Consider the following 20,889-nt stretch of genomic DNA (forward strand, 5'->3'; position numbering starts at 1 on the left):
ATGAATATGATTTAGCAAGAGACACAGCATGCAAAACTCTAGATTCATTAGCTATGTAAGTTTAATCCTTAGATAGCTTGTTTTTGGCATAACAATCTAAAACACCACCTGTTCAATGAGTGATCCAAAATTGCATGCTCGCACAAACACACACACATACACACACAGAGGCAAAGCCTTTAAACCATCAATCCTATACTTAAACCAGTGTCTCTTAAGATGACAAAATTCTCATAATGAGTTGCCATAGCACAGCACTTACTGACACAAGAGGCAATTGGCACGTTAATGGTGAAGCATTTCAGCGCTTGTTTGGTTGAACATAATGTTCTTTACTATCATCAAAAATGTCTGTCTACGCAACTGATGATTAAAAATAGCAGACTAAAAGCAAGTGGTGCAATCTTAGGCTATGACAAACCCCACACCCATATCCACCACCCAAACTGGCTGCCATGGCAACGCTGGCGACATCGTAATGACTCCTCTTCCTGCAGATATTGAGCTGCGCTGTGTGGTGTCTCTTCCCTGCGAGCACCCATGGATATTATATCATCCCTTATATAAGTCTGAACCAAACACACACAAACACGGATGCACACACTCTTGTCTTTCCGTTGGAGCTCAAACACACCAGCTATGCCTGTCGGCTCTAGCTCAGGTTGAAGCAATCAACTTCTGGATGTTTAGCAAAAATTCACTTGGGGTTTTTGTCATGATGCCACGTCTTGCAAGAGAGTGGGGTTGGAAGTGACAGCGGCGGCTTTCTGCAGTGAGCCGAGGAGATGACCCTAAGCATCCTGAAATGACGGGGGAATATTAATGCAGACTTGAAAGAGCACTTTACAAAGAGCAGCCTGTCTTCTTACAGCACTTGTGGAGTCAGCCAATGAGCTTCAACAATGAGTCACAGGCGTTGGGCTTACTGCCCTAATGGAGCTAAAAATAGTCCCAAAAACACCTGCTGGCTCAGAACGCTTGCCACAGTGATATCTCATTTATCTTATGTTTCCCTACTCGTCCACCCCATCCCATAATTCCCCCACTCGCCCCCCGCTGCCATCATTAAAAAAATACACTCTGATACGACCAACTAGTCGAGCTGTGTACGAAGAAACCTCGAGGTCAACCCTCTTAGGCGCATCGAAGATTAAGACTGACTGACCGGGTTAAAGCCACTTGCTTTCTGACTTACATCCACACCTTATCCCTATTCCAGACATCATGATGTCATTGTGACACAAAACAAATTACTGCGAATGGAAAAACTGACGCCATCAAATGTCAATCAATTGACTGCGTTCAATGTGACTTTGGTGTGCTATTATGCTTTTAAAACCCATTGTTGAGGTAGTGGAGCAACAGTTTAGATCCCTCCAGACACTGACACTCTTTTAATTACGTTAACAAGGCACTTGTTGAGACTGCAGTGGGATGTGGTCCATTTTGGCATCACCTGACATCAGTCACTAAATCAACGTTACGAGACAAAACACGCTCGCACCTCGCGTTTTGGCCCCGAGCCTCCGTGAAAACATCGCACGTAATGAAGCCAAGAGGAGCTGTTGATGCATTATAAACAGTTGAACTGAAAAAAGAGAATCTCAAACCAGCAGTAACCGGGCTAAATATAACAGCGTTTCTGAGCGCGCTCTTAATATAGGGTATGTGTGAAAGACTGTCAAACGTGTGGAGCCATCTGGTTATTTTAACTCGGGCAAAAATAAAATCACCCTGAAAATTTATGCAAGCTATTGGACCCCCACAGCACACTTTAACAGCAGTGATGTTTCACGTTCATGTACCATCTCAGAGTTGATATGTGGTTTCATTGATGAGTTTAACTCTTGGCTGAACGTAATGTGGTTAGAATTGTGGCGTACATGTGGCGTTGTGAATCAGTGAACACAAGATGACCGAGAGTGTACTGTTATATTTTTGGCAAAATGGGAAGACATTCTGCCCTGTGTCCAAATGGTTCCCTTTATCCACAGGCCTGGCCACAGGGGACACGTGACTCATCTGCGCTACTACATTTCCCATAATTCCTAAAGCCATGCATCTCTGACAGACTGATGTTTCTCATTAACAGTGATTACAGAGATGATCAAAGTGGCGAGTTTATAGTGCAGCATGCAGCCACAAAGCAAACCTCCCACACGCTGCTAAGTAAAAAGGTACTAAATTAGACTCTTAATGAACTGTCTGTGCATACACGACAGTCTTTATTTTTGAACAGTTTTAGTCATGATTTGTTGCCCTTTCTTTAAAGCATGTTTTCATTACTAGTTCACTTGATTAAAGAAGCTAAGCTTATACAATCATTTACCTTAGTTTAAAAGTGAGTTTACCTAAATAACGTTAGCTAAATCAAATTATAGATTCCATTACGTTTTTCAACATTCTCTTAAAAACAATAAAACTTTTTTTGAATATTTGAAACCATGGGTGGTAAAAATGAATGTAAAACTACAGATCAATGTTTGGTGGTGTTCATTCAACACTGACCACAGTGTTGCATATGCAAAGCGCTGTTCACATTATAACGATAACTACAAAAAATATAGTTTGAAAAATCTTTAATAATAAAGAAAATGGCGGAGCATTAAAAGCATAAATAGCATCAAAACTATAAAGATAAAGATGCAAATAATGATTTCGTTGGTATCGCTTGCTGAGCGATTTGTCTAACTGATAACCGATAAACCATGACAGCCAATTCAAAGCTATTTGAACTTCATGTGCTCGCGCATAGAGACAGAGCGCCGATATGCAAATTTGAAAACCACGCCCACCGGGGGGGAAAACAATCCAACCGTCTCCATTGACTTTGTATTGCGAGAGGCTGCCTCCTTGTCATTTCTGGCTTATAACAAAAAACAGAATAATGCCTAAAAGCTGCTGTGTGACAATATGTACAGCTAACAAGCCAAAGAACCCAGAAATAAGTTTTTATAAGCTGTCGAGCCGTAAAACCCAGCTTTTAAGGAGAATAAAGTGGATCGCCGACTACATTTCCCCCTAGTGGACGCAGTTCTACTAATAAAAGTACTATGAAAAGTTGCCTGTTTCCACTTTTGTCTCTTTAAACGCTCGTTTTATGAGGTCGACATCTTAAAAAAAACGTATTTCTGGGTTTTTTGGCTTTTTAGCTGTACACCTTGTCACACAGCAGCTTTTATGTATTATTCTGTTTTTAATTTTAATCTGTAAATAAGTTTTTATAAGCTGTCGACCCCAAAAAACGAGCGTTTAAAGACACAAAAATGGAAACAGGCAACTTTTCATAGTAATACTATTAGTAGAACTGCGTCCAATAGGGGGAAACGTAGTCGGCGATCCACTTTATTCTCCTTAAAGACAGGGTTTTACGGCTCGACAGCTTATAAAAACTTATTTCTGGGTTCTTTGGCTTGTTAGCTGTAGATATTGTCACACAGCAGTTTTTAGGCATTATTCTGTTTTTTGTTATAAGCCAGAAATGACAAGGAGGCAGCCTCTCGCAATACAAAGTCAATGGAGACGCTTGGATTGTTTTCCCCCCGGTGGGCGTGGTTTTCAGGTTATGACGCGCGGCGCTCTGTCTCTATTTGAAAAGACAGACGACACTAGGCTCACCGACAGGCTTATGACGTCAAAGTACCGCGAGGGCGATTCGAGAAATCATACGAAGTTTATAATCGTCTCGCTCTCGCGGTACTTTAACGTCATCCGCTTGTCAGTTCTAGCAGCGCCGCATGAAGTCGAACATGCCTCCTGTTGAGAAGCTCGTTGCTGAGGTCCATAACATAAATTACCTCAGGTATCCAGCGCTGATGCAATTGCTGTGAAATTGACCACGTAATTATTTTTTTCCAACCACATTGACGACTCCAAAAGGTAAGATATTAGATCACACAAACTATTCACTTTTAGAGTTACGCAAAACGCAGCGTTGAGGACATCTGGTTACCCGCTGGGTTGATTTCAATCTTTTGAGTATCAATATCAAGAACAGCATATTTACATATCCAGTGACATGTAAACAATCGCAAACGTTTTTATTACAACAAATATGCCATATTAGTTAATGCCATTAAGGCAGTGATTTGCGCAATTACCACATGAGTGAGCAAATTAGCATAAAGTTATCGTTATTCCTGATGTTGACCCTAATATGGTTATCGTTTTAGTTAACGTAATAGTTTTCGTTATAATGTGAACGCCCCTTTTGTTAAAATGTAAACACTTGAAGTGTTAAGAAATTAATACTCACAGTCCGTGAAAACATTTGGTGATGAGCCCCATGGTGAACGTGATTTCACCAAGTAAGATGTGATCCTGGATCAACACCATTGTTGGTCCTGGATCAACATTTTCATTAACCAATCAGATTGCCGGATTAGGATTAGTGTGTATGTTAGATTTAGGTTTAGGATTGGGTTAGGGGCTCTTAAGAAATTCTCCTCAAACTATTATTTCACACTAATTTGAGGGTTCAAGAATGGTTGGGGTTTGAGTTAAGGGTAGGTTGGGGTATCTTTGATTAAAACGTTGATCCAGGATCAACAAAATTTTTTGATCCAGGATCACAACTAACTTGGTGAAATCACGCCGACCCTTTTTACTTTGAAGCATTAATATAGGTTAAATATTGCAAATAATTTTACATGTTGAAACATTAGATATGTAATCCTGGAAGAACAGTCATAAATCATTAGGATATTGAAAGTAAAGATTATGTTCCATGCAGATTTTTTTGTAAAGTTCCTACCGTAAATACATAAAAAAATATTTATCATTAGTAATATGTGTTCAGTTTTTAGATCATGTATAAATCTTAATTTCAACAAAATTACCATTATGACTGGTTTTGTGATCCAGGGTCACATAAAATATAAACCAATATATTTTTCAGAGAAAAAGGTGACTATAAGAATAAAAAATATATTTTAAGTTGAATCCAGCAAAAGTCATTTCTGTTTTCAAAATCATCCTACATAATGTAAAGATTGTGTGATTATATTTCATTCTATGAAAAAATAATCTATATATATATTCAATATTGATTAAGCAAGGACATGGCAAAGATTGAAAATAATGATTCAAATCAAACTTTGATGTACCTAATCTTATAATTAGATCATTGGACTTTCCCAGATTTTTCCCAGCTTGTATTTTACAGACAAGGTCACATAATAGTATGTGTGGGAACAGTATGCATGTCATGTGACTCATATGTTTTTTTTTTTACTTTTGACTAATAATTAAACCCGTAGGCAATTGGTACATGTATCAATACACTTATTAAGATCTTACCAGTTTACAGTTGTCCAGTATTTTTATCAACTTTTTGAATTTGGCAGCTCCTCAGCTCTCGTGGCTTCGTGAGATTAAAAAGTGTCCATCCGATGCGTACGTTAAAATCTCAAAGGAAGCACTAAAGTCTAGACCATTCAGGTATTTTTTAACGTACTGTTTTTTGCATATTGAGATTTCGGACAAACTGTTCATTACGAATACAAATTTTGCACACTATACAGAATAGAAGTCGTCGATTTCGGATGCAATTGTTAATACTCCGTAAGCTATGTGGTATATTTTAAATGCTGCATATATTAACCTTTCCCAGTGCGGCTCCTGCATGCCGTTTATACAGCATGCAGATAACAAGCAGCAAAATAATCAGGTGGACTTAAATTAGCCTCCGGCACATTGAAATTGAAATCTATTTTTTAACCTCTATTGTCAGTCACAGTTTTTATGCTGGGGGAGGGGGGTGATGTTTTTTTGGCTGCATATGCTGCGGTGAGCGAGTGAGTACTCATTACAGCTGATGTTATTCTGGGCTGCAGGCGTGTCTAAAGCAGAAAACGCTGCTGTATTTTTAAGTAGCAGCTTATTCCTTACAGCAAAAACAAGGCAGGGGAATCCAGATCATAACACAATGACAGTATCACAAAAAATGCTAATAGTTTTCAGGGTGCATGTGAAGATTTAAGAAAAAATGAATAAATACTTTGCTTAAAATTACTTTGGTAAATCTATAGTATAAAGATTTTTATATTACAAAATACAAATCTATATTTTAACTTTTATACTGGTCTAGAAGTGTATCAAATCACGTACAGTATAACATGTATAATCACAGCCTTGACATTAAGCACCAGAGAGATGCTCGACTCATTGTGTTGAATAATACATCCACATTGTCAGCCAAACAAAAGGTTCAATTTTCTATAGTACTTCTTTCACACATTTTAAATGTCATGCTTTTCACTGCCATATGGATAATATGAAGCCTTTGGCCAATCTGTGAAAGACTATAAATAAAAGCACCAAGATAATGCATGAGCAACCATTTATTTAAAATATAAAGCAAATATGGCACACTCAAGCAATCAGTATATATACTGTAGAAAATTGTTTCAAAGGTGTCAAAATGAGCTCCGTATTTCTTTACACCTGAGCCAAGTTGTAGTTTCTTTTTATTGCTTTTCATAGCTTCAATGAACTGAAACCAATTTAAAAATGATAAACCTTTTCATGGCCAATACTGCCTTTAAACTGGATTATACATTAGCACGCTGATTTTGAGCACCTGTTCACAGTCATTTTTGTGCATTTATCCTGTGCATTTTCTGGTTTGGTTATCAAAATATTATAAAACTTTAAAACATCATCAATGGCTTTAAACTCAAAGTCTCTGCACAATAGCACAGCATCTTCAGATGGCAACAGGTTGCCAAGATTTGCTTTAAACCAAAGAACTGACATCGCTTCCAGATCTTAAGAAATACATAACCTTCCCTAATTGCCTTCATCCTTTTGATCACAGTGATGTTGTGAGAAAAGCATCAGATAAATAAAATACTTCACATAGCCTAGCTACTTGCATACAAAAGAAGAAAAATTTTTCAACAACAGATGTACCACACCACAGATGTAAATGACAAAACTCTGTTAATAACTGTTCCACTGTGGTTATATTAAGAATGTGTGAGGATGGTACGACAGCAGAACGCTACATGGTAGCTAATCTTAGCGCGCTAATGCTATAAGCTGAAAATAACATGCTAAGAATAGCTGACCCACAGAGCGAGCAACAGGCCTTACTGCCTGCCTCAATCAGATGACTGTTATTTAACCGCATAGTTCTGTATAATGCCACGCATGCCTGTATGGGGCTTTCACCAGACACATGGGCATTAAGCGAATCGCTGTTTATTAGGGCGGAGGACTTTTACATGTGTTCACGGGTCACTGCCTGCAAAGTTGTGCAGAATGGGGTGCCCTACTGCCCTGGATGGTTGAACTTGGCCTGTTAACAAGTTGATCCTTACTGCTGAGCCTTATTGAAAGAGACAGCTCAATTTTTAACATGTCTTAGTTTGTACGTAATGCGCATCTTTGTACAAATGAGGTCTGGAGCTATATTTAGTATTACAGGATCACATTATGCAGTGCACGTAGTTCGTTCGTGTGCCAATGTTTGAATAGATGATAAATAAGGAAAGTTTCAGTTATGTCGCAATAAAGCTGTTATCTAACCAGACAATCTTGTGCGGTTCAGCAATGATAAGGCACTTTAGTGCAACAGAGAAATTTTGGAGGTGAAGCAATCTCCTCCACCCGTCTTTCAGGAACCGAAATAACCCTGTGTCTTATTATTATACGTGCACTTCCTTTTCCCTCCTCACTCCATAAGAAACTTTCAAATCATGGGTTTCCCAGAAAACGCTATGTGCAAAACCGGTCAGAGGTTGTGACAGCAGCTTACAGTCACCAGCAAGGAGCAAAATGAGTCACAGTCAGAATTTAGACAATAAAGCAAACACGTCCTCCAACATGATGTCAGACCCGAGCACTTGACAAACAGTGTCGAAAATAGCCCTTTTCATTGTCTTTGGCAAATGTCAAAAGTAATGTACCTTTCATCTTGACAGCGTATTTCTGTCAGGAAGTTTCCTCTCCCTGAATTAAAGGCTAAAGTCAAACAACATCCTGTAGACGCCAGAGTCGTAGTTCTGTTTTTATGTCCTTTATAACCTACGCTTCACACCGGGATGACGTCTGACAGGATAATTACACGTACCTCAAACCACCCTTATGTTAGTTTAGTGATTTAATGTTAACCCCGCTAATAGGAATCCACAGAGCGCTGGCCTTCTCTGAACTTTCCCCACACCGGTGTGAGAAGGACTGCACATCCACAACACAAACATGCCGTTCAGACACAACACCAAATGCACTTGTGACTCCGAGCGGCGACTAACACAACTCTCCTGTTGTTGTTGTTGCAAGTTTAGGGTGTCATCATTCATACAATGCACAAAACAAACAAACATGTGAATAAAAAGTAATTCACCTGAATTGTTGACGTTGTGCATGTCGTTGGAGGTCCGAGGCAGCCGGTGTTTGCCGATGCTGTCTGTGGAGAAACAGGAGTCAGCCTCGTAAATGGTCTGGAGCATGAGTGCTTCAGTTAGCAGCACATCGTCTAGCAGCCGTGCTCTTCCTGTATTGCTGTCAGCTTGTTCTCTCCTTTACACTCTATGTCTCTCGCTCGTTCGCTCTATCTCTCTCTCTCTCTAGAGACCGGGAGCGTTCGCCTCTGCCTCCTCCTCTTCAAGCGACACTCGTAGAGTGACAGAGCGCTCCCTCACTAACACTAAAAGCTTCACTCCTCCTCTTCTCTGTTCCTCTCTTCTCCTCCAGTCGACACCTAAGTGGTTGAGAGAATCAGCGGGAGAGTCTCTCACTCTCTCTTTAAGCTCTGCCTTTCTCTTGTCCTGACAAAACTGCTTGTTATTTTCTCTCCAATATGTCAGATTCACAGTTTCCAGCGTTCCCCGTTTCAAACAGGTTTTTTTCAATCCAAGGTGGCTAAGGTCTTCTCTGTGGTAGAGTACGAGTCGAGTTCACTTCTTGCTTGTCGTCTCTCTTTCCGTCAGGTTTCTTGGTGCAGAAAGGAGGAGGCTGATTTGCATGTGAATCAACAAGAGCGTGGCCCACAGGTGACAGAAATAGAACAATGGCCGGCTCAGGCTATAAATAGGTCAGGCGCGGTGCGGGGATTGGTGCAGCATAGATGCGTTTAAAAATACCACACCAAACACAGCTGTGGCCCTCATTTACAGCCAAGAGGCATGTTTCTGTGTCTCTCTCCTTCTCTTTTATTTTAGTACACTGTCACACTGTTTCATTTGTCTTTCTCATTTCACCCTTTACAATTGCTTCCCTCTGGTCTCTCTGTAAAAAAGACGCACTACCAGTTTTTCCAGGAGATATAAATATGATCTGGCTGCGTTTTGCTTGACATGTTGCCGCTCGGCGCTGCAGGGTTTGCAGTGTTTATCATGCAGAGAGTGTACAGAGTAAATTTCACATTTTAGGTTTCGAATGCAAAACTGAAATAAAGTATGCATTACGTTTTATTGAATTATGTGTGTATTTTGGAGGCATGCATGAAAGAACATTATTTCACAACATGGTGTTTTCTCATTACTCAATAAGATGTACCATAAAAACTGCACGTTTCCATCCTTACGTTGCTACTGTAAACATTTGTACGCACTACAGTACGTGTAGGCTTGTGTTTGCACATGTGCGGTCATTTGTGGAGGGGGCAGGTTGTACAGTATATTACGTTTTTTTTTCTTCTGGAGGGATTTCCCAGCTGGCCAAGTGTGTTTAAGATGAATTAGTAGCTCAGAGCGCACGGGAGCCATCTGTGTGAGGGTCAAACTTTATTTAAAACTCTCACTACGATCCCTGCTGGTGCCACGCTGCTCTGAAGTGAGATGTTATATTTCTATTTATTTTCTTTTCATTTATAAACATTTTGCAAACATCAACAATTCAGAAAATCTAAATTTGATGATAAAATGGAAACCCCAATTCTTAATTTGTGTCAGGTTGAGTATTTTTAGACAGACAACTTGCAAACAAGACAAAAAAGTATTTTTCATAGTAGACTACTACAAATCAAAATGAGAAAAGCTACGCAGGCTCACTGGAATTACGTATCTCTATGGACCTCACTGCATCTTTCGGTATGAGATGGTAGAGGGACTGGAGGTGCTTGTTTTTCTCTGTTTTAATGCAGGTTCAAGGTTACAAAACAGAGAATAATGAAAATTTTTGCTGTACAGTGTACATTGCTGACTTCTCTTCCGAAGGCGCAAATTCAATTTATGTGTTATGTGTAGGGGTGGCACGGTTCACAAAACCCTCGGTTCGGTTCGTATCACGGTTCTATGGTCACGGTTCACAGTTCAGTACGGTTCTTGTTGTTATTTTTTCTTTACATTTTTAACACTCCAGAAATGTATTATCTTATTAATGTATTAATTATCCATAATTTAGGATACAGTATTAAAAAAAGTTATATCATGTAATCATGCACAAACTGAATTTGACTTTAAGCACATTATTGGGACCATCTCTGAGGAAAGCCAGATGAGATTTTGATAGAGCAAGAGGGAAGACACTGATGATTTCAAAATGCTTTTCATTTATTTGGCAAAAAAAGAGAATGTGTATTGCCATCTACATGAACTTTATGTGCATTTTTAGCACACAAAGATAACTTGCATTTATTAAAATGCCAACTTCAGTGTAGCTCTTAGGTTTATCACTGAGAGGCTGCTTTAATACTGCAGAGAGTTTATGTGGACGAGAGAGAAACATAACCTTTGCACCTGTAATATTTAAATCTCTTTAAGTCTCTTTTGTCCACTTTTGACCACTTCTGTCCTGATTACTTTGAGGGGAAATTTCTGAAATAAGATCGCGGAACTTTCACACGCTAGCAAAATGAAAATGCGCGGAAATCAGCCGCTTTCGCTTTATCAATGAAAGGCTAAAAATAGCGCTGAATACGAAAAGACGTAAAACTTTCAGTACCTCAGATTAGATAAATGGTCGGAGAGAAGGCGATCTCCTGTGGCTGTTCGAGCACATTCAATCCATAGATTGCAGTTCAATCTATTGTTTTATTTCCGCTGTCATCATAGGTAACATGAAATAAAAATATGTTTCCACACACCAAACTTATACGACGCTGGCGCATCCTCCAACTGCGGGCAGACTTCCTTTTCTCTCCCACTTGCCATTTCTACACGCAACATAACCTGCAGTACTTACACTCCAAACCAGTCACCTCTTCTTTCACGCGAAAGGGAAACACGCTATCTGAGGTCACATACAGGGCATGAGACTACATTGCGCATGCCATGAACCGTTGAACCGTGCGGCACACACGCGCTCCGAACCGAGACAAGCGAACCGAACGGTTCAGATTTTTTTCATGGACCGTGCACCCCTAGTTATGTGTCATGTGTGTTGCTCGTCATGTCAAAATATGTGTTTGGTGCGTCATGTAAACCTATGTGCATCATGCGTCATGTCAAAATACGTGCCTGCTGGACAGGCGTCGAAAGGGTTTATGATAAAAGAGACGCTTACTTTTACAAAATACTCACAAGACACTCACTTAACACTAAACTCTGATTACACATGAGATTTAAAGGTGCTCGAAACGAATTCACGCATTTTAGACCATAAAACATTTTTTTGTTACATACAGTAAACATCTCCTCACTTTTTGCTAGCTGCCTGTCCCCTGAACACACTGTTAAAAGACGCGGTCTCTGTAAACAGCCCAGGCTCCACAAACGGCAACAAAAACAAAGTGGCGCAGCCTACAACCACGAAACATAACAAACGTGTTCCAGCCAATAAACGACAAGAATGATTTTTGGGGGTGGGGTTTGTGGGTTTAGTGTGCTTGAGGAAGCACGGAAGGGGAAAGGGGGAGAGTGAGAGGGGAGAGGGAGGAGTTAGCTACGCTTGGTTTTGTTTGACAACACTTTGAACGTCAACAAGTGACGTCACACAGATTCACTTAGAGCACCTTTAGGCGAGTATCAGCAAGCGTCTTTTTTTATCATAAACCCATTAAAAGCGTCTGCATCAGGCACTTATTTTGACATGACACGTCATGCACATAGCAGTGTTTCCCATACATTGATTTATTTGTGGTGGCCCACCACAGAATCAACACTGGCCCCCACAAATAGAATTTTCATGATTCCCATTTAAATTTTTATTTCACCATTTAAAACAGCTTAATTTGGCTTAAAATATAATTTAATACATAATACAGATCAAATACAGATACAGATCAAAGAGTAGAAGTGAAACATATTTCAGGTGCCAACACTAGATCAAACTCAAACACAACATGATGACGTCACATATATGCTAATAAGCGGGTGACGTCATCACCACCACAGTCTCCTCAAAATCCTGTGGGAAACACTGTATAGGTTCACATGATGCGCCAAACACATATTTTGACATGACGAGCCACACACATGATGGGCTAAATGCATGTTTTGCTGAGCTTCGCATCGTGCACGCTCGAAAAAGAAGTCACCGGCCGCTTCTGTTGCCAATATTCTTCAGTTCATGCTTCTGTGAATGTAGCGGATAAACGGCTGAAGTGATTACTGTCAGGATTGATCATGTTTGGCCGAGTTATGTCAAGAACTTGTTGTATATAGACACACGTTTCCTCGGACACATGCACAACATTGTCGTGGTTGCGCATCTGAGTACTGTAGAACCTAACCTCCGTTGTCTGTTTGTTTAATGGTCTGGCTAGTGGCTAAACTGAACTCTGGAACAAATACCTCATAAATAACAAATGTTTTGGTTTCCTAAAGATGAGGCGAGATGGCGATCATGGATCATTCCTATTTAGAGGGCGGTTTGGCAGCCGATCTGTAGTTAAGATTGTATACATTATATACTGTATTTTATAGTGCTCCGGAGTAGTGATAGACCGATATATCGGCCCGATATTTGCGAGTTTTATGTGTATCGGCCGATACGTGGCTGCCGTGTTCGTTTTTTTTTTCCCGTCATTGTTATTTTTCCCGCATTATTATTAGTGCTGGAAGCCGCAAGCGATTGCAGGTCATATGACTAAAAACAGCCAACCTTTCCATGACAACATCAAAAACTCTGTTTAACAGCTGATCATACGCACAGAGTGTATAATTCTACGTTAATATCTTCAGTTTAATTCAGTACATTATTTTATTTTAAATTTAATTAATTAAACTGAAAAGTAACTTGCATTACTTTTTTAAAAAAGTAACTCAAATATTAATATATACATTTATAAAGTAATGCGTTACTTTACTCGTTACTTTAGAAAAGTAATACTATTACATAATGCGCGAGACTTGTAACATTTGGCATCATCATTGTGTCATTTTTATGATGTAAATTGAGTGAGCAAAAGCAGTATCGGCTTTAAATATTGGCTCACGAAAATCGGCAGCCTGTATCGGTCATCGGCTAAAAATCTGATATTGGTCGACCCCTACTCTCCGGAGTATAAGTCGCATCAGTCAAAAATGCGTTTTGAAGAGGAAAAAATATACGTATATAAGTCGCAGTGGACTATAAAGTGCAGAGTGGATTATACGTCGCTTTTATTAAGAAAATGATTTCAGAAAATCCAAGCGGAAGAACAGACATTTTCACAATACACAACAGCATACAGAACATACCTGGGAGGCTGAATGGGCTAAATTTACACGATAAGCCAAATTAAGTTCAAAAAGTTGCCGAAGTCATGCATCACTGAATCCATTGAATTACATAAATACAGGAGCAGCATAGAGCGGACCAGCTTTAAATGGTAATGGTTTCTCTTGGTTCATATGAAATTATTTTGATGTATAAATCTCACCTGACTATAAGTTTCAGGACCCACCAAACTATGAAAAAAGTTATAGTCCGGAAAATATGGTAGTACACATTTTACACAATAACATTTAGCTCAGTGCTGTTTTTGATACGTTTTAGCAATGATTTAAACTAAGGTAATCTACTTGTTGTTTATATTGCTTGTTATTAGAAATAAACTACTAAAAGGACTCTAAAAGTTGTTATTGCTTCTTTGCGGAGTTTACTAGAAGTTACGTTTGTTCCACAAAGCTGTTTGTTTATGTTGTTACTGCTGAAACCATCTATAGAGAATATAGTATTGACTTACGAAAGGGACAGTAATGAATGATCAAAAAAGGACACCATAACTTGCTCAGACATGCCATGCGTTGGCGTCCATATGACCATAATGCTTGTGTGACTTTGACGGATAAACATCTAAAGCCATTGCTGTCAGGATTGATTGTGTTCGGCCGAGGTATGACAAGAACTTGCTGTTTATAGAAAGCATAGTGGTGACTAACGAAAGGCACAGTAATGAATGATCAAAATACATCTGTATGTTTTAGTCGGCTGTGTTTTATTAAAATTAAACCGCAAGGACACTGGAAGTCGCTCAGGCATGCCACGCGTTGGTGCACATCTGACCATAAGTAAGTACCAAATGGCACAAATCTATCTAAAAAGATGAGCAGGTTTTATTTCTCTATGCGTCTGCTTCGTAACTTTTAGAAATCCAACATCAGAAGGGACAAAAACAAACATACTGGACATTCCATTGAAAGATGCAACAATATGTTCCTGGAAAAATTTCTTAGATATGCAGAAATGTAAGCAGAGGTACGTAAGGCGAACGCCTGGGTTGGAGAAAACACTGTAAACTATTCACATTTTTTATTGCAATACATCCGCTGTAAAGTACGGTAATGCATTAAGATTCGACACAAAATAACACAAGATTGCTGTATCTATGGAGCTACTGTAAAAAAAAAAATTATAGAGGAAAGCAAGATTGCACACCATCGTGTAATAAATATAATATATGTTGTTCTACTTACATAGGTGAAATGTCTTATAATCATGTTATAATCATTAAATAAAATGTAAGGGGCGCAATCCTTTTATGTAGGTTGTGGCCAGGTGCACGTGCCGCTCTCGTAAAGATGTGCAAGGAGATGAACAGTCCCTCAAATATAATGGTTTTCCAAAAATAACACTCCACTCAGAAAGCACAGGCATGTGTGGTGAGTTTACACATGTGTTAGCAAGATCCTGTCTAATGATCGGTCATTATTTGGTAAGCTAATGCTAAGTATTAGTTCTGGTTTTGACACCTGCTGCTATGCTGAATAGTAGTCCAGTGTATGAAGGGGTATCACACGCACAGCAGGCAAACACTAACACCCACCATCTGTCCACGAGTCTCATAACACTAGCCTACAATGAGCAACTTAAGCTGGGTTTACTGCACCACCTCAAGTGTAACGGCTAATGGTTTTAAGGATGAACTCTAGGGAACTTTCAAACAAACATGCCAAGAAAAAGTAACTGATATTATGACAATTACTTATACATGTAAGTACACTTTTGTAAGCATGAGTCTGTAGTATAGCATAAATGTATACATATATTCAAATTCAATAGATTTTTTTAACCATAGCAATTTTGCTTTGTTTCAAAGCAGCATTACAAAGAATACATATTAATAAAGGCAATAAATATAAAATAAAAAATAATCTTATGAAATATGTAGAATATTTTTATTACAATAAATTACAAAATACATTACTATAAATATGTACATAGTTAACTGAAAAAAGAACAGTAGTCTGTAGGTTTGTAAAGTAGTATTTCACATTTTCATTAAATACTAAAACTAAAATATATAGTATTATATGAGAAGCACAGATGCAAAAACCGCTAAACAACACCCCAAATAAAATAATGAAATTAACCAAATGCTCTCTGCATGTATTAAATGTTTATGAAATACCTTTGCTTCAAATGCGCTTAATTCCCACCTCAGGCTATTCAGAAATGGTGCTTTGTTGGCAGAACGGCACTTAGATTTTTCAGCAAAGTCCTCTAAGAGCACAGAAGAAGAATTGGATGAATGACCATGTTTTACATTCAAACTTGGGGCCCTTGTGAGCACTTGGACCTGAATACAACTCGTATGTGACCGTTATATGGATCACAGCGCATCCTTATGTGTTGTTCAGCTTCTTGTTGACTTTTATCATTTGTTTCTAGTTGCATCTTTAATGATTTTGCAGAGGTGTATTGTTTTGTTTTTTGCCAAAAAAGCATGCACTTACAGGGTTTTGCAGCGAAGGACAGGAAAATTTGTTAAACAGCAATGAAATGACTAACGTTTGGGGTGGGCCGATAAACCGGTAAATATGATAAACTGCTAGAAATGTGTGATTGTATAGGGACACTCCACTTTTTTTTGAAAATATGTTCATTTTCCAGCTCTCCTAGAGTTAAACATTTGATTCTTACCGTTTTGGAATCCATTCAGTTGATCTCCGGGTCTGTCGCTACCACTTTTAGCATAGCTTAGCATAATTCATTGAATCTGATTGGACCATTAGCATCGGGCTCAAAAATAACCAAAGAGTTTTTATATTTTTCCTATTTTAAACTTGACTCTTGTGTAGTTACATCGTGTACTAAGACTGACGGAAAATGTAAAGCTGTGATTTTCTAGGCAGATACGGCTAGGAACTATACTCTCATTCCGGGGTTATAATCAAAGATTTAGTATCTTAGTACTTCGATTAGTATCTTTCAATAGCAGGGAACTATTTTCTGGCACTGCGTAATATCATTGCGCCTCATGCACCCATGTTACGGCAGTCCTTTACAAGTATCCTCATAAACATGACCATTTAGGGCTTAAGAGAAAGTAAACAGCTGAAAGAGAAAACGCATGTGTAACAGTATATTGGATCCGGATTTTGGTCTTAAAGGGGAAGTTACCTAATTTTGCTCCTGTCTGTCACTCATGTTTTTGTGAAAATCTCTCACCGCTCTTGACTAAATCACTTTTCTAACTTTAATAAGATGTATAATATACATTATTATTTATTATCATTCTTTCATCACTGTTTATCTCCAGTGAGCTTGAATTTTATTTGTTTTTATGTTCTTTTTTATGCATTTATACTTTATTGTGAGAATTATGAAAATTAATAAAAACCTTATTAAAAGATAAAAAACCTATACCGGGATACATATCATTATGTAATCCTATCGTGAAATTAATTTTGGTCATATCGCCCACCCCTACGTGACATTTGTGAAAATAAGGCATTTCAGTTACTGAATAATAATCTTTTCACTGGCATTACAATGAAATTACTGAACCTAAACATAAAAATAAAGTTAAAAGAGTAAAAATGCTCATTTACAAGCAAACATCTCGGACGCACTTAGAGGGTTTTGCATATGAACTCATATATACTTTACATACTTTAAAACATGCTGGGTTATTACATTGGATCAAAAAGGGCAAACCCAGCCATTGGGTTAAATTAACCCAGAAATTCTTTATGTTCGGAATGGATTAAACAACCCAAAGGTTGGGTTTTGTCCTTTTTGACCCAATGCTGGGTTGAGATTAATCTAGCATTTTTTGGGTGAAGTACTTTGTTTGTATATACAGTATACTATAGGTGCGTCATATCTGTTGTTTTAAAGGGCACAATTATAAAAAAGCAGTATTTACGTACAAGAGGAACTGGTTTTAATCTCATATTCCAAGGAAGGTCAATTTCCGAAAGCAGCACTAAATTAAACTAGGCTTTACTTGGTTACATGTACTGTGAGTCATATGTAATTTATCTTGCATAAATAAAGCATTACGAACTACAGTTTTCAAAGCATTCCACACCGGTCAAGAGATACTACACTCTAAAAAAACAAACGGTGCTATATAGCACCAAAACAATTGCTTTGGATCGTAACGATAGAAGAACCATTTTAGTGCCATATAGCACCGGTGAAGCACCAGTGAAGCACCAGTGAAGCACCAGTGAAGCACCAGTGTAGAACCATATAGGGGCCATATAGCACCACATATGGTTCTACATAGCACTATATGGTTCTACACAGGTGCTTCACTGGTGCTTCACTGGTGCTTCACTGGTTCTTCACCGGTGCTATATGGCACTAAAAATGGTTCTTCTATCGTTACGATCCAAAGCAACTGTTTTGGTGCTATATAGCACCGTTTGTTTTTTAGAGTGTACTGATAAACCACCTTAAAGAGTCATCTTCTGTGTCTAAAAATACACACAGATCACCTACTGAGATACTACATGACGTCCTGCGCTGGAGTTTAAAGTGACAGAGTATTTTTCTGTGTGTATCTAAAGAGCAAATATCCTTGATAGATGTACAGAAAAAGCGGAGAGGCAGGGGTCCAGTTATAGCTCGCCCATGCACGTCAGCCGTGGCCTTTATTCGTTCTAGTCTTATTAACGCATTTAAGTGTAGCGTCAGAGTGTTAGCTGAGAGTTACGCACACACATGTCTGGTCTACACAATGCTCTCTCTGCTGTCACCCCCCTGACATGAGCCGTATCAGACAAAAGCTCCTGAGCGTTTTCTGAATATAAATGTGAGGAAAATGGAGAGCTCTCAACAAAAGAGGGTAAAGGAGAACGCGAGAGCACATCAAAAGAGAAAGTGACCACAATGGGCACAGCCTGTACTCATATTTTGTGTTTGCAATTATATGGCTGCACAGGCGTACAGATTTAATATACATATTGCAGCCTTTTGCATCAGAAATATACTTCACTATGAACTAGGAATACGATTAGACTAACACGCATATATTGTCTCAATTGCATTATATATGTTCCCCCTCAAACACATTATAAACATTTTTCTAAGAGCACCAAATGTGTTTACTCTAAAAGCTCTGCACTCTTTCTTGGGTTCTTATGAAAGGCCTTCCCTTGCTCTCGTCTGGTTCCATATAAAGGCAGGGCTGCATTAGCTGTCCTCCGGGTGAGCAAATATTGCTCTTTAGTTAATTAGATCAGACTGCAGTGTGTTTTTGTTCCATACTGGATGATGACCACTCTGTGTGGGAGAGGACGTGTCAGAGTGCTCACTTGTTTTTCTTTGCTTCAAAGATCTTGGTCTTTTTTCCCCTGTATCTTATATGTTTGTCTCTTTATCCTTCACTCTGTTATGCTGCAGCTCTTTCTGCATCTAATAAATAGATTAGGAGTACATCTGACTGAAATTGTTTTGTTTTCGTTGATGGCTTGGATGTGACCTAGCTGTACTTTGGAAAAGGATTGTTGAAATTATCAAAAAAAAACTAGGAGAGAACTCAAAAGTAGCTACTTTTACAGTGCGCAATACAACATGTATTCGTGTTTCGTGTGTAAAAAAAAACAGTATTTTTCACACAATTTACTTATCTCTATAGACCCTTTTACAGTTGGTAAACATTGTGACGTATTTGTGTGGGCGGGGCTTAGCTGGAGGCAGAAAGAGCCGCAGAGGCTATGTTGACAAGCTTAAACTAGCACGTTTAGGAGGGATTTATTAAACATGGATGCAGAAGAAGTTTCGGATCTGTCCGAATATGTACAGTCACTGATTCTGCGGGACCGTGACAGGTATTTTTGTAAATTAACTCTTGCGATTTTAACCAGGTTTTAGATATTTCATAGACAACATATGACTTACTTTCAGGTGGATTTGGGTAATTTTGTCTAGGCTTACTGTCTTATGTAACCTATCACTGGGCTAACTATGATTAGCAATGTGGATTATTTTAAGAGACTATTCAAACGATGGCATACACATCTATCGCTGTTTGTTTGTTTAACATTTAAGCTAAACAATAGCGCGGTTGGCGACTTTTCACATATAAAACAGAAACTTGCTGATTTGTACTAGATAAAACCAACACAACAGTACATATGCATAGATTATTTTACCTGATATGAACTGTGCACTGCAAACACGAGTATTATTTATGATCGTCTCCGTCTAGTCTGTACGCCGTATTACATTCAACCACAATTGTCTTCTTGATTTCTGTGAAGAAATGTCTGCCGGGATCCGGTAAAACTTTATTTTTGAACCAAAAGTGCTGTTCCTTCTAATCTGGCAGCCAAAAACACAACAAGATGACATTTTAAAGTCAAAAACTCAAACTTTTTGCGCGCCGGCTCTGAGTTCCTACTTATTTTTTGCCTCCAGCTAGAGCGGTGACGTCACAGTGACGTGGGTGATAAAGGGGTCTATAGCCAGTCCCTCCAGAAAAACGCCATAATGCGATTGCATGATTTAATGCATAATCAGCCAAATTCCGCATATTTATGTGGGGGACGCATTTTTTCAAATATAATAATTTGCAGATTTTCATGCGCAAAATCAACATGACCTGACAAAGTTCCGTGGAATAATCACAGATTTTTTTGCTCACTTTTCCGTGGCATTCTCACGGATTGGTTACTCAACAGCTTTTACCTATTTTCAAACCATTGTCGTTTTGGTTTAGGGTTAAATTTGGTGTTTGCGTTAGTATGTCACTTTAAGTATTGGTTTATACAATTTTTCTGATGTATTCTTTTATATCTAAACTTTAAACAATTGTCGCCTGTTGTTGGGGTTAGAGTTGGGTTTGGGTAGGGATGTCATTTTATGTAAATCTAACCCTAAACCGAAGTGACAATGGTAAGAAAATAGGACAAAACAGTAGGGGTGACCCCGAATAGTCGAAGATTCGATGCATCGATAGGAGAAGCCTGATTCGACTACCAATCTCATAGTCGAATCGTCGCGGATGTGTTATGAAATGAGGATCATTCAATTTTGGCCGTATATGGGTGCACACATTATCTGATTTCACATATAACAGCTTTCTCACAATATATTAATATACTGCATATTATTATAATGCTGCAAATAATATGTGAAGTAGCAGCTTTCAATAAATATTTTTAAAATGCGTTAATAAATCCAACAACCCCTGTGACCGGGCTTCACGTCCATAAGAGGTCTCTATGTTAATAAAGCCTTGCCTCTTTGTTTCGACATTTAAAAGACAAAGCTGGCAAATTAAACTATGACTTTCGTTCTTTTAATTATTTCTATATTTTATTTTATTTATAAATCACTTTGGGTTAT

The 20,889-nt window shown here is 38.6% G+C and overlaps 1 protein-coding gene across 1 annotated transcript in view; it reads right to left on the reverse strand.

Annotated features, from left to right (window-relative positions):
• hdac9b (histone deacetylase 9b) overlaps positions 1 to 8,965 on the reverse strand; it is a 33,729-nt gene extending 24,764 nt beyond the window's left edge. Inside the window, exon 1 of the mRNA XM_065261320.2 lies at positions 8,348 to 8,965. Within this exon, the coding sequence (XP_065117392.1) occupies positions 8,348 to 8,453 (106 nt within the window). The 5' untranslated portion in view covers positions 8,454 to 8,965. The remainder of the gene's footprint in view (positions 1 to 8,347) is intronic.
• Positions 8,966 to 20,889: the final 11,924 nt, after the last annotated feature.

This window comes from Paramisgurnus dabryanus, chromosome 13 (assembly GCF_030506205.2).
Source record: "Paramisgurnus dabryanus chromosome 13, PD_genome_1.1, whole genome shotgun sequence".
Lineage (NCBI taxonomy): Eukaryota > Metazoa > Chordata > Actinopteri > Cypriniformes > Cobitidae > Paramisgurnus > Paramisgurnus dabryanus.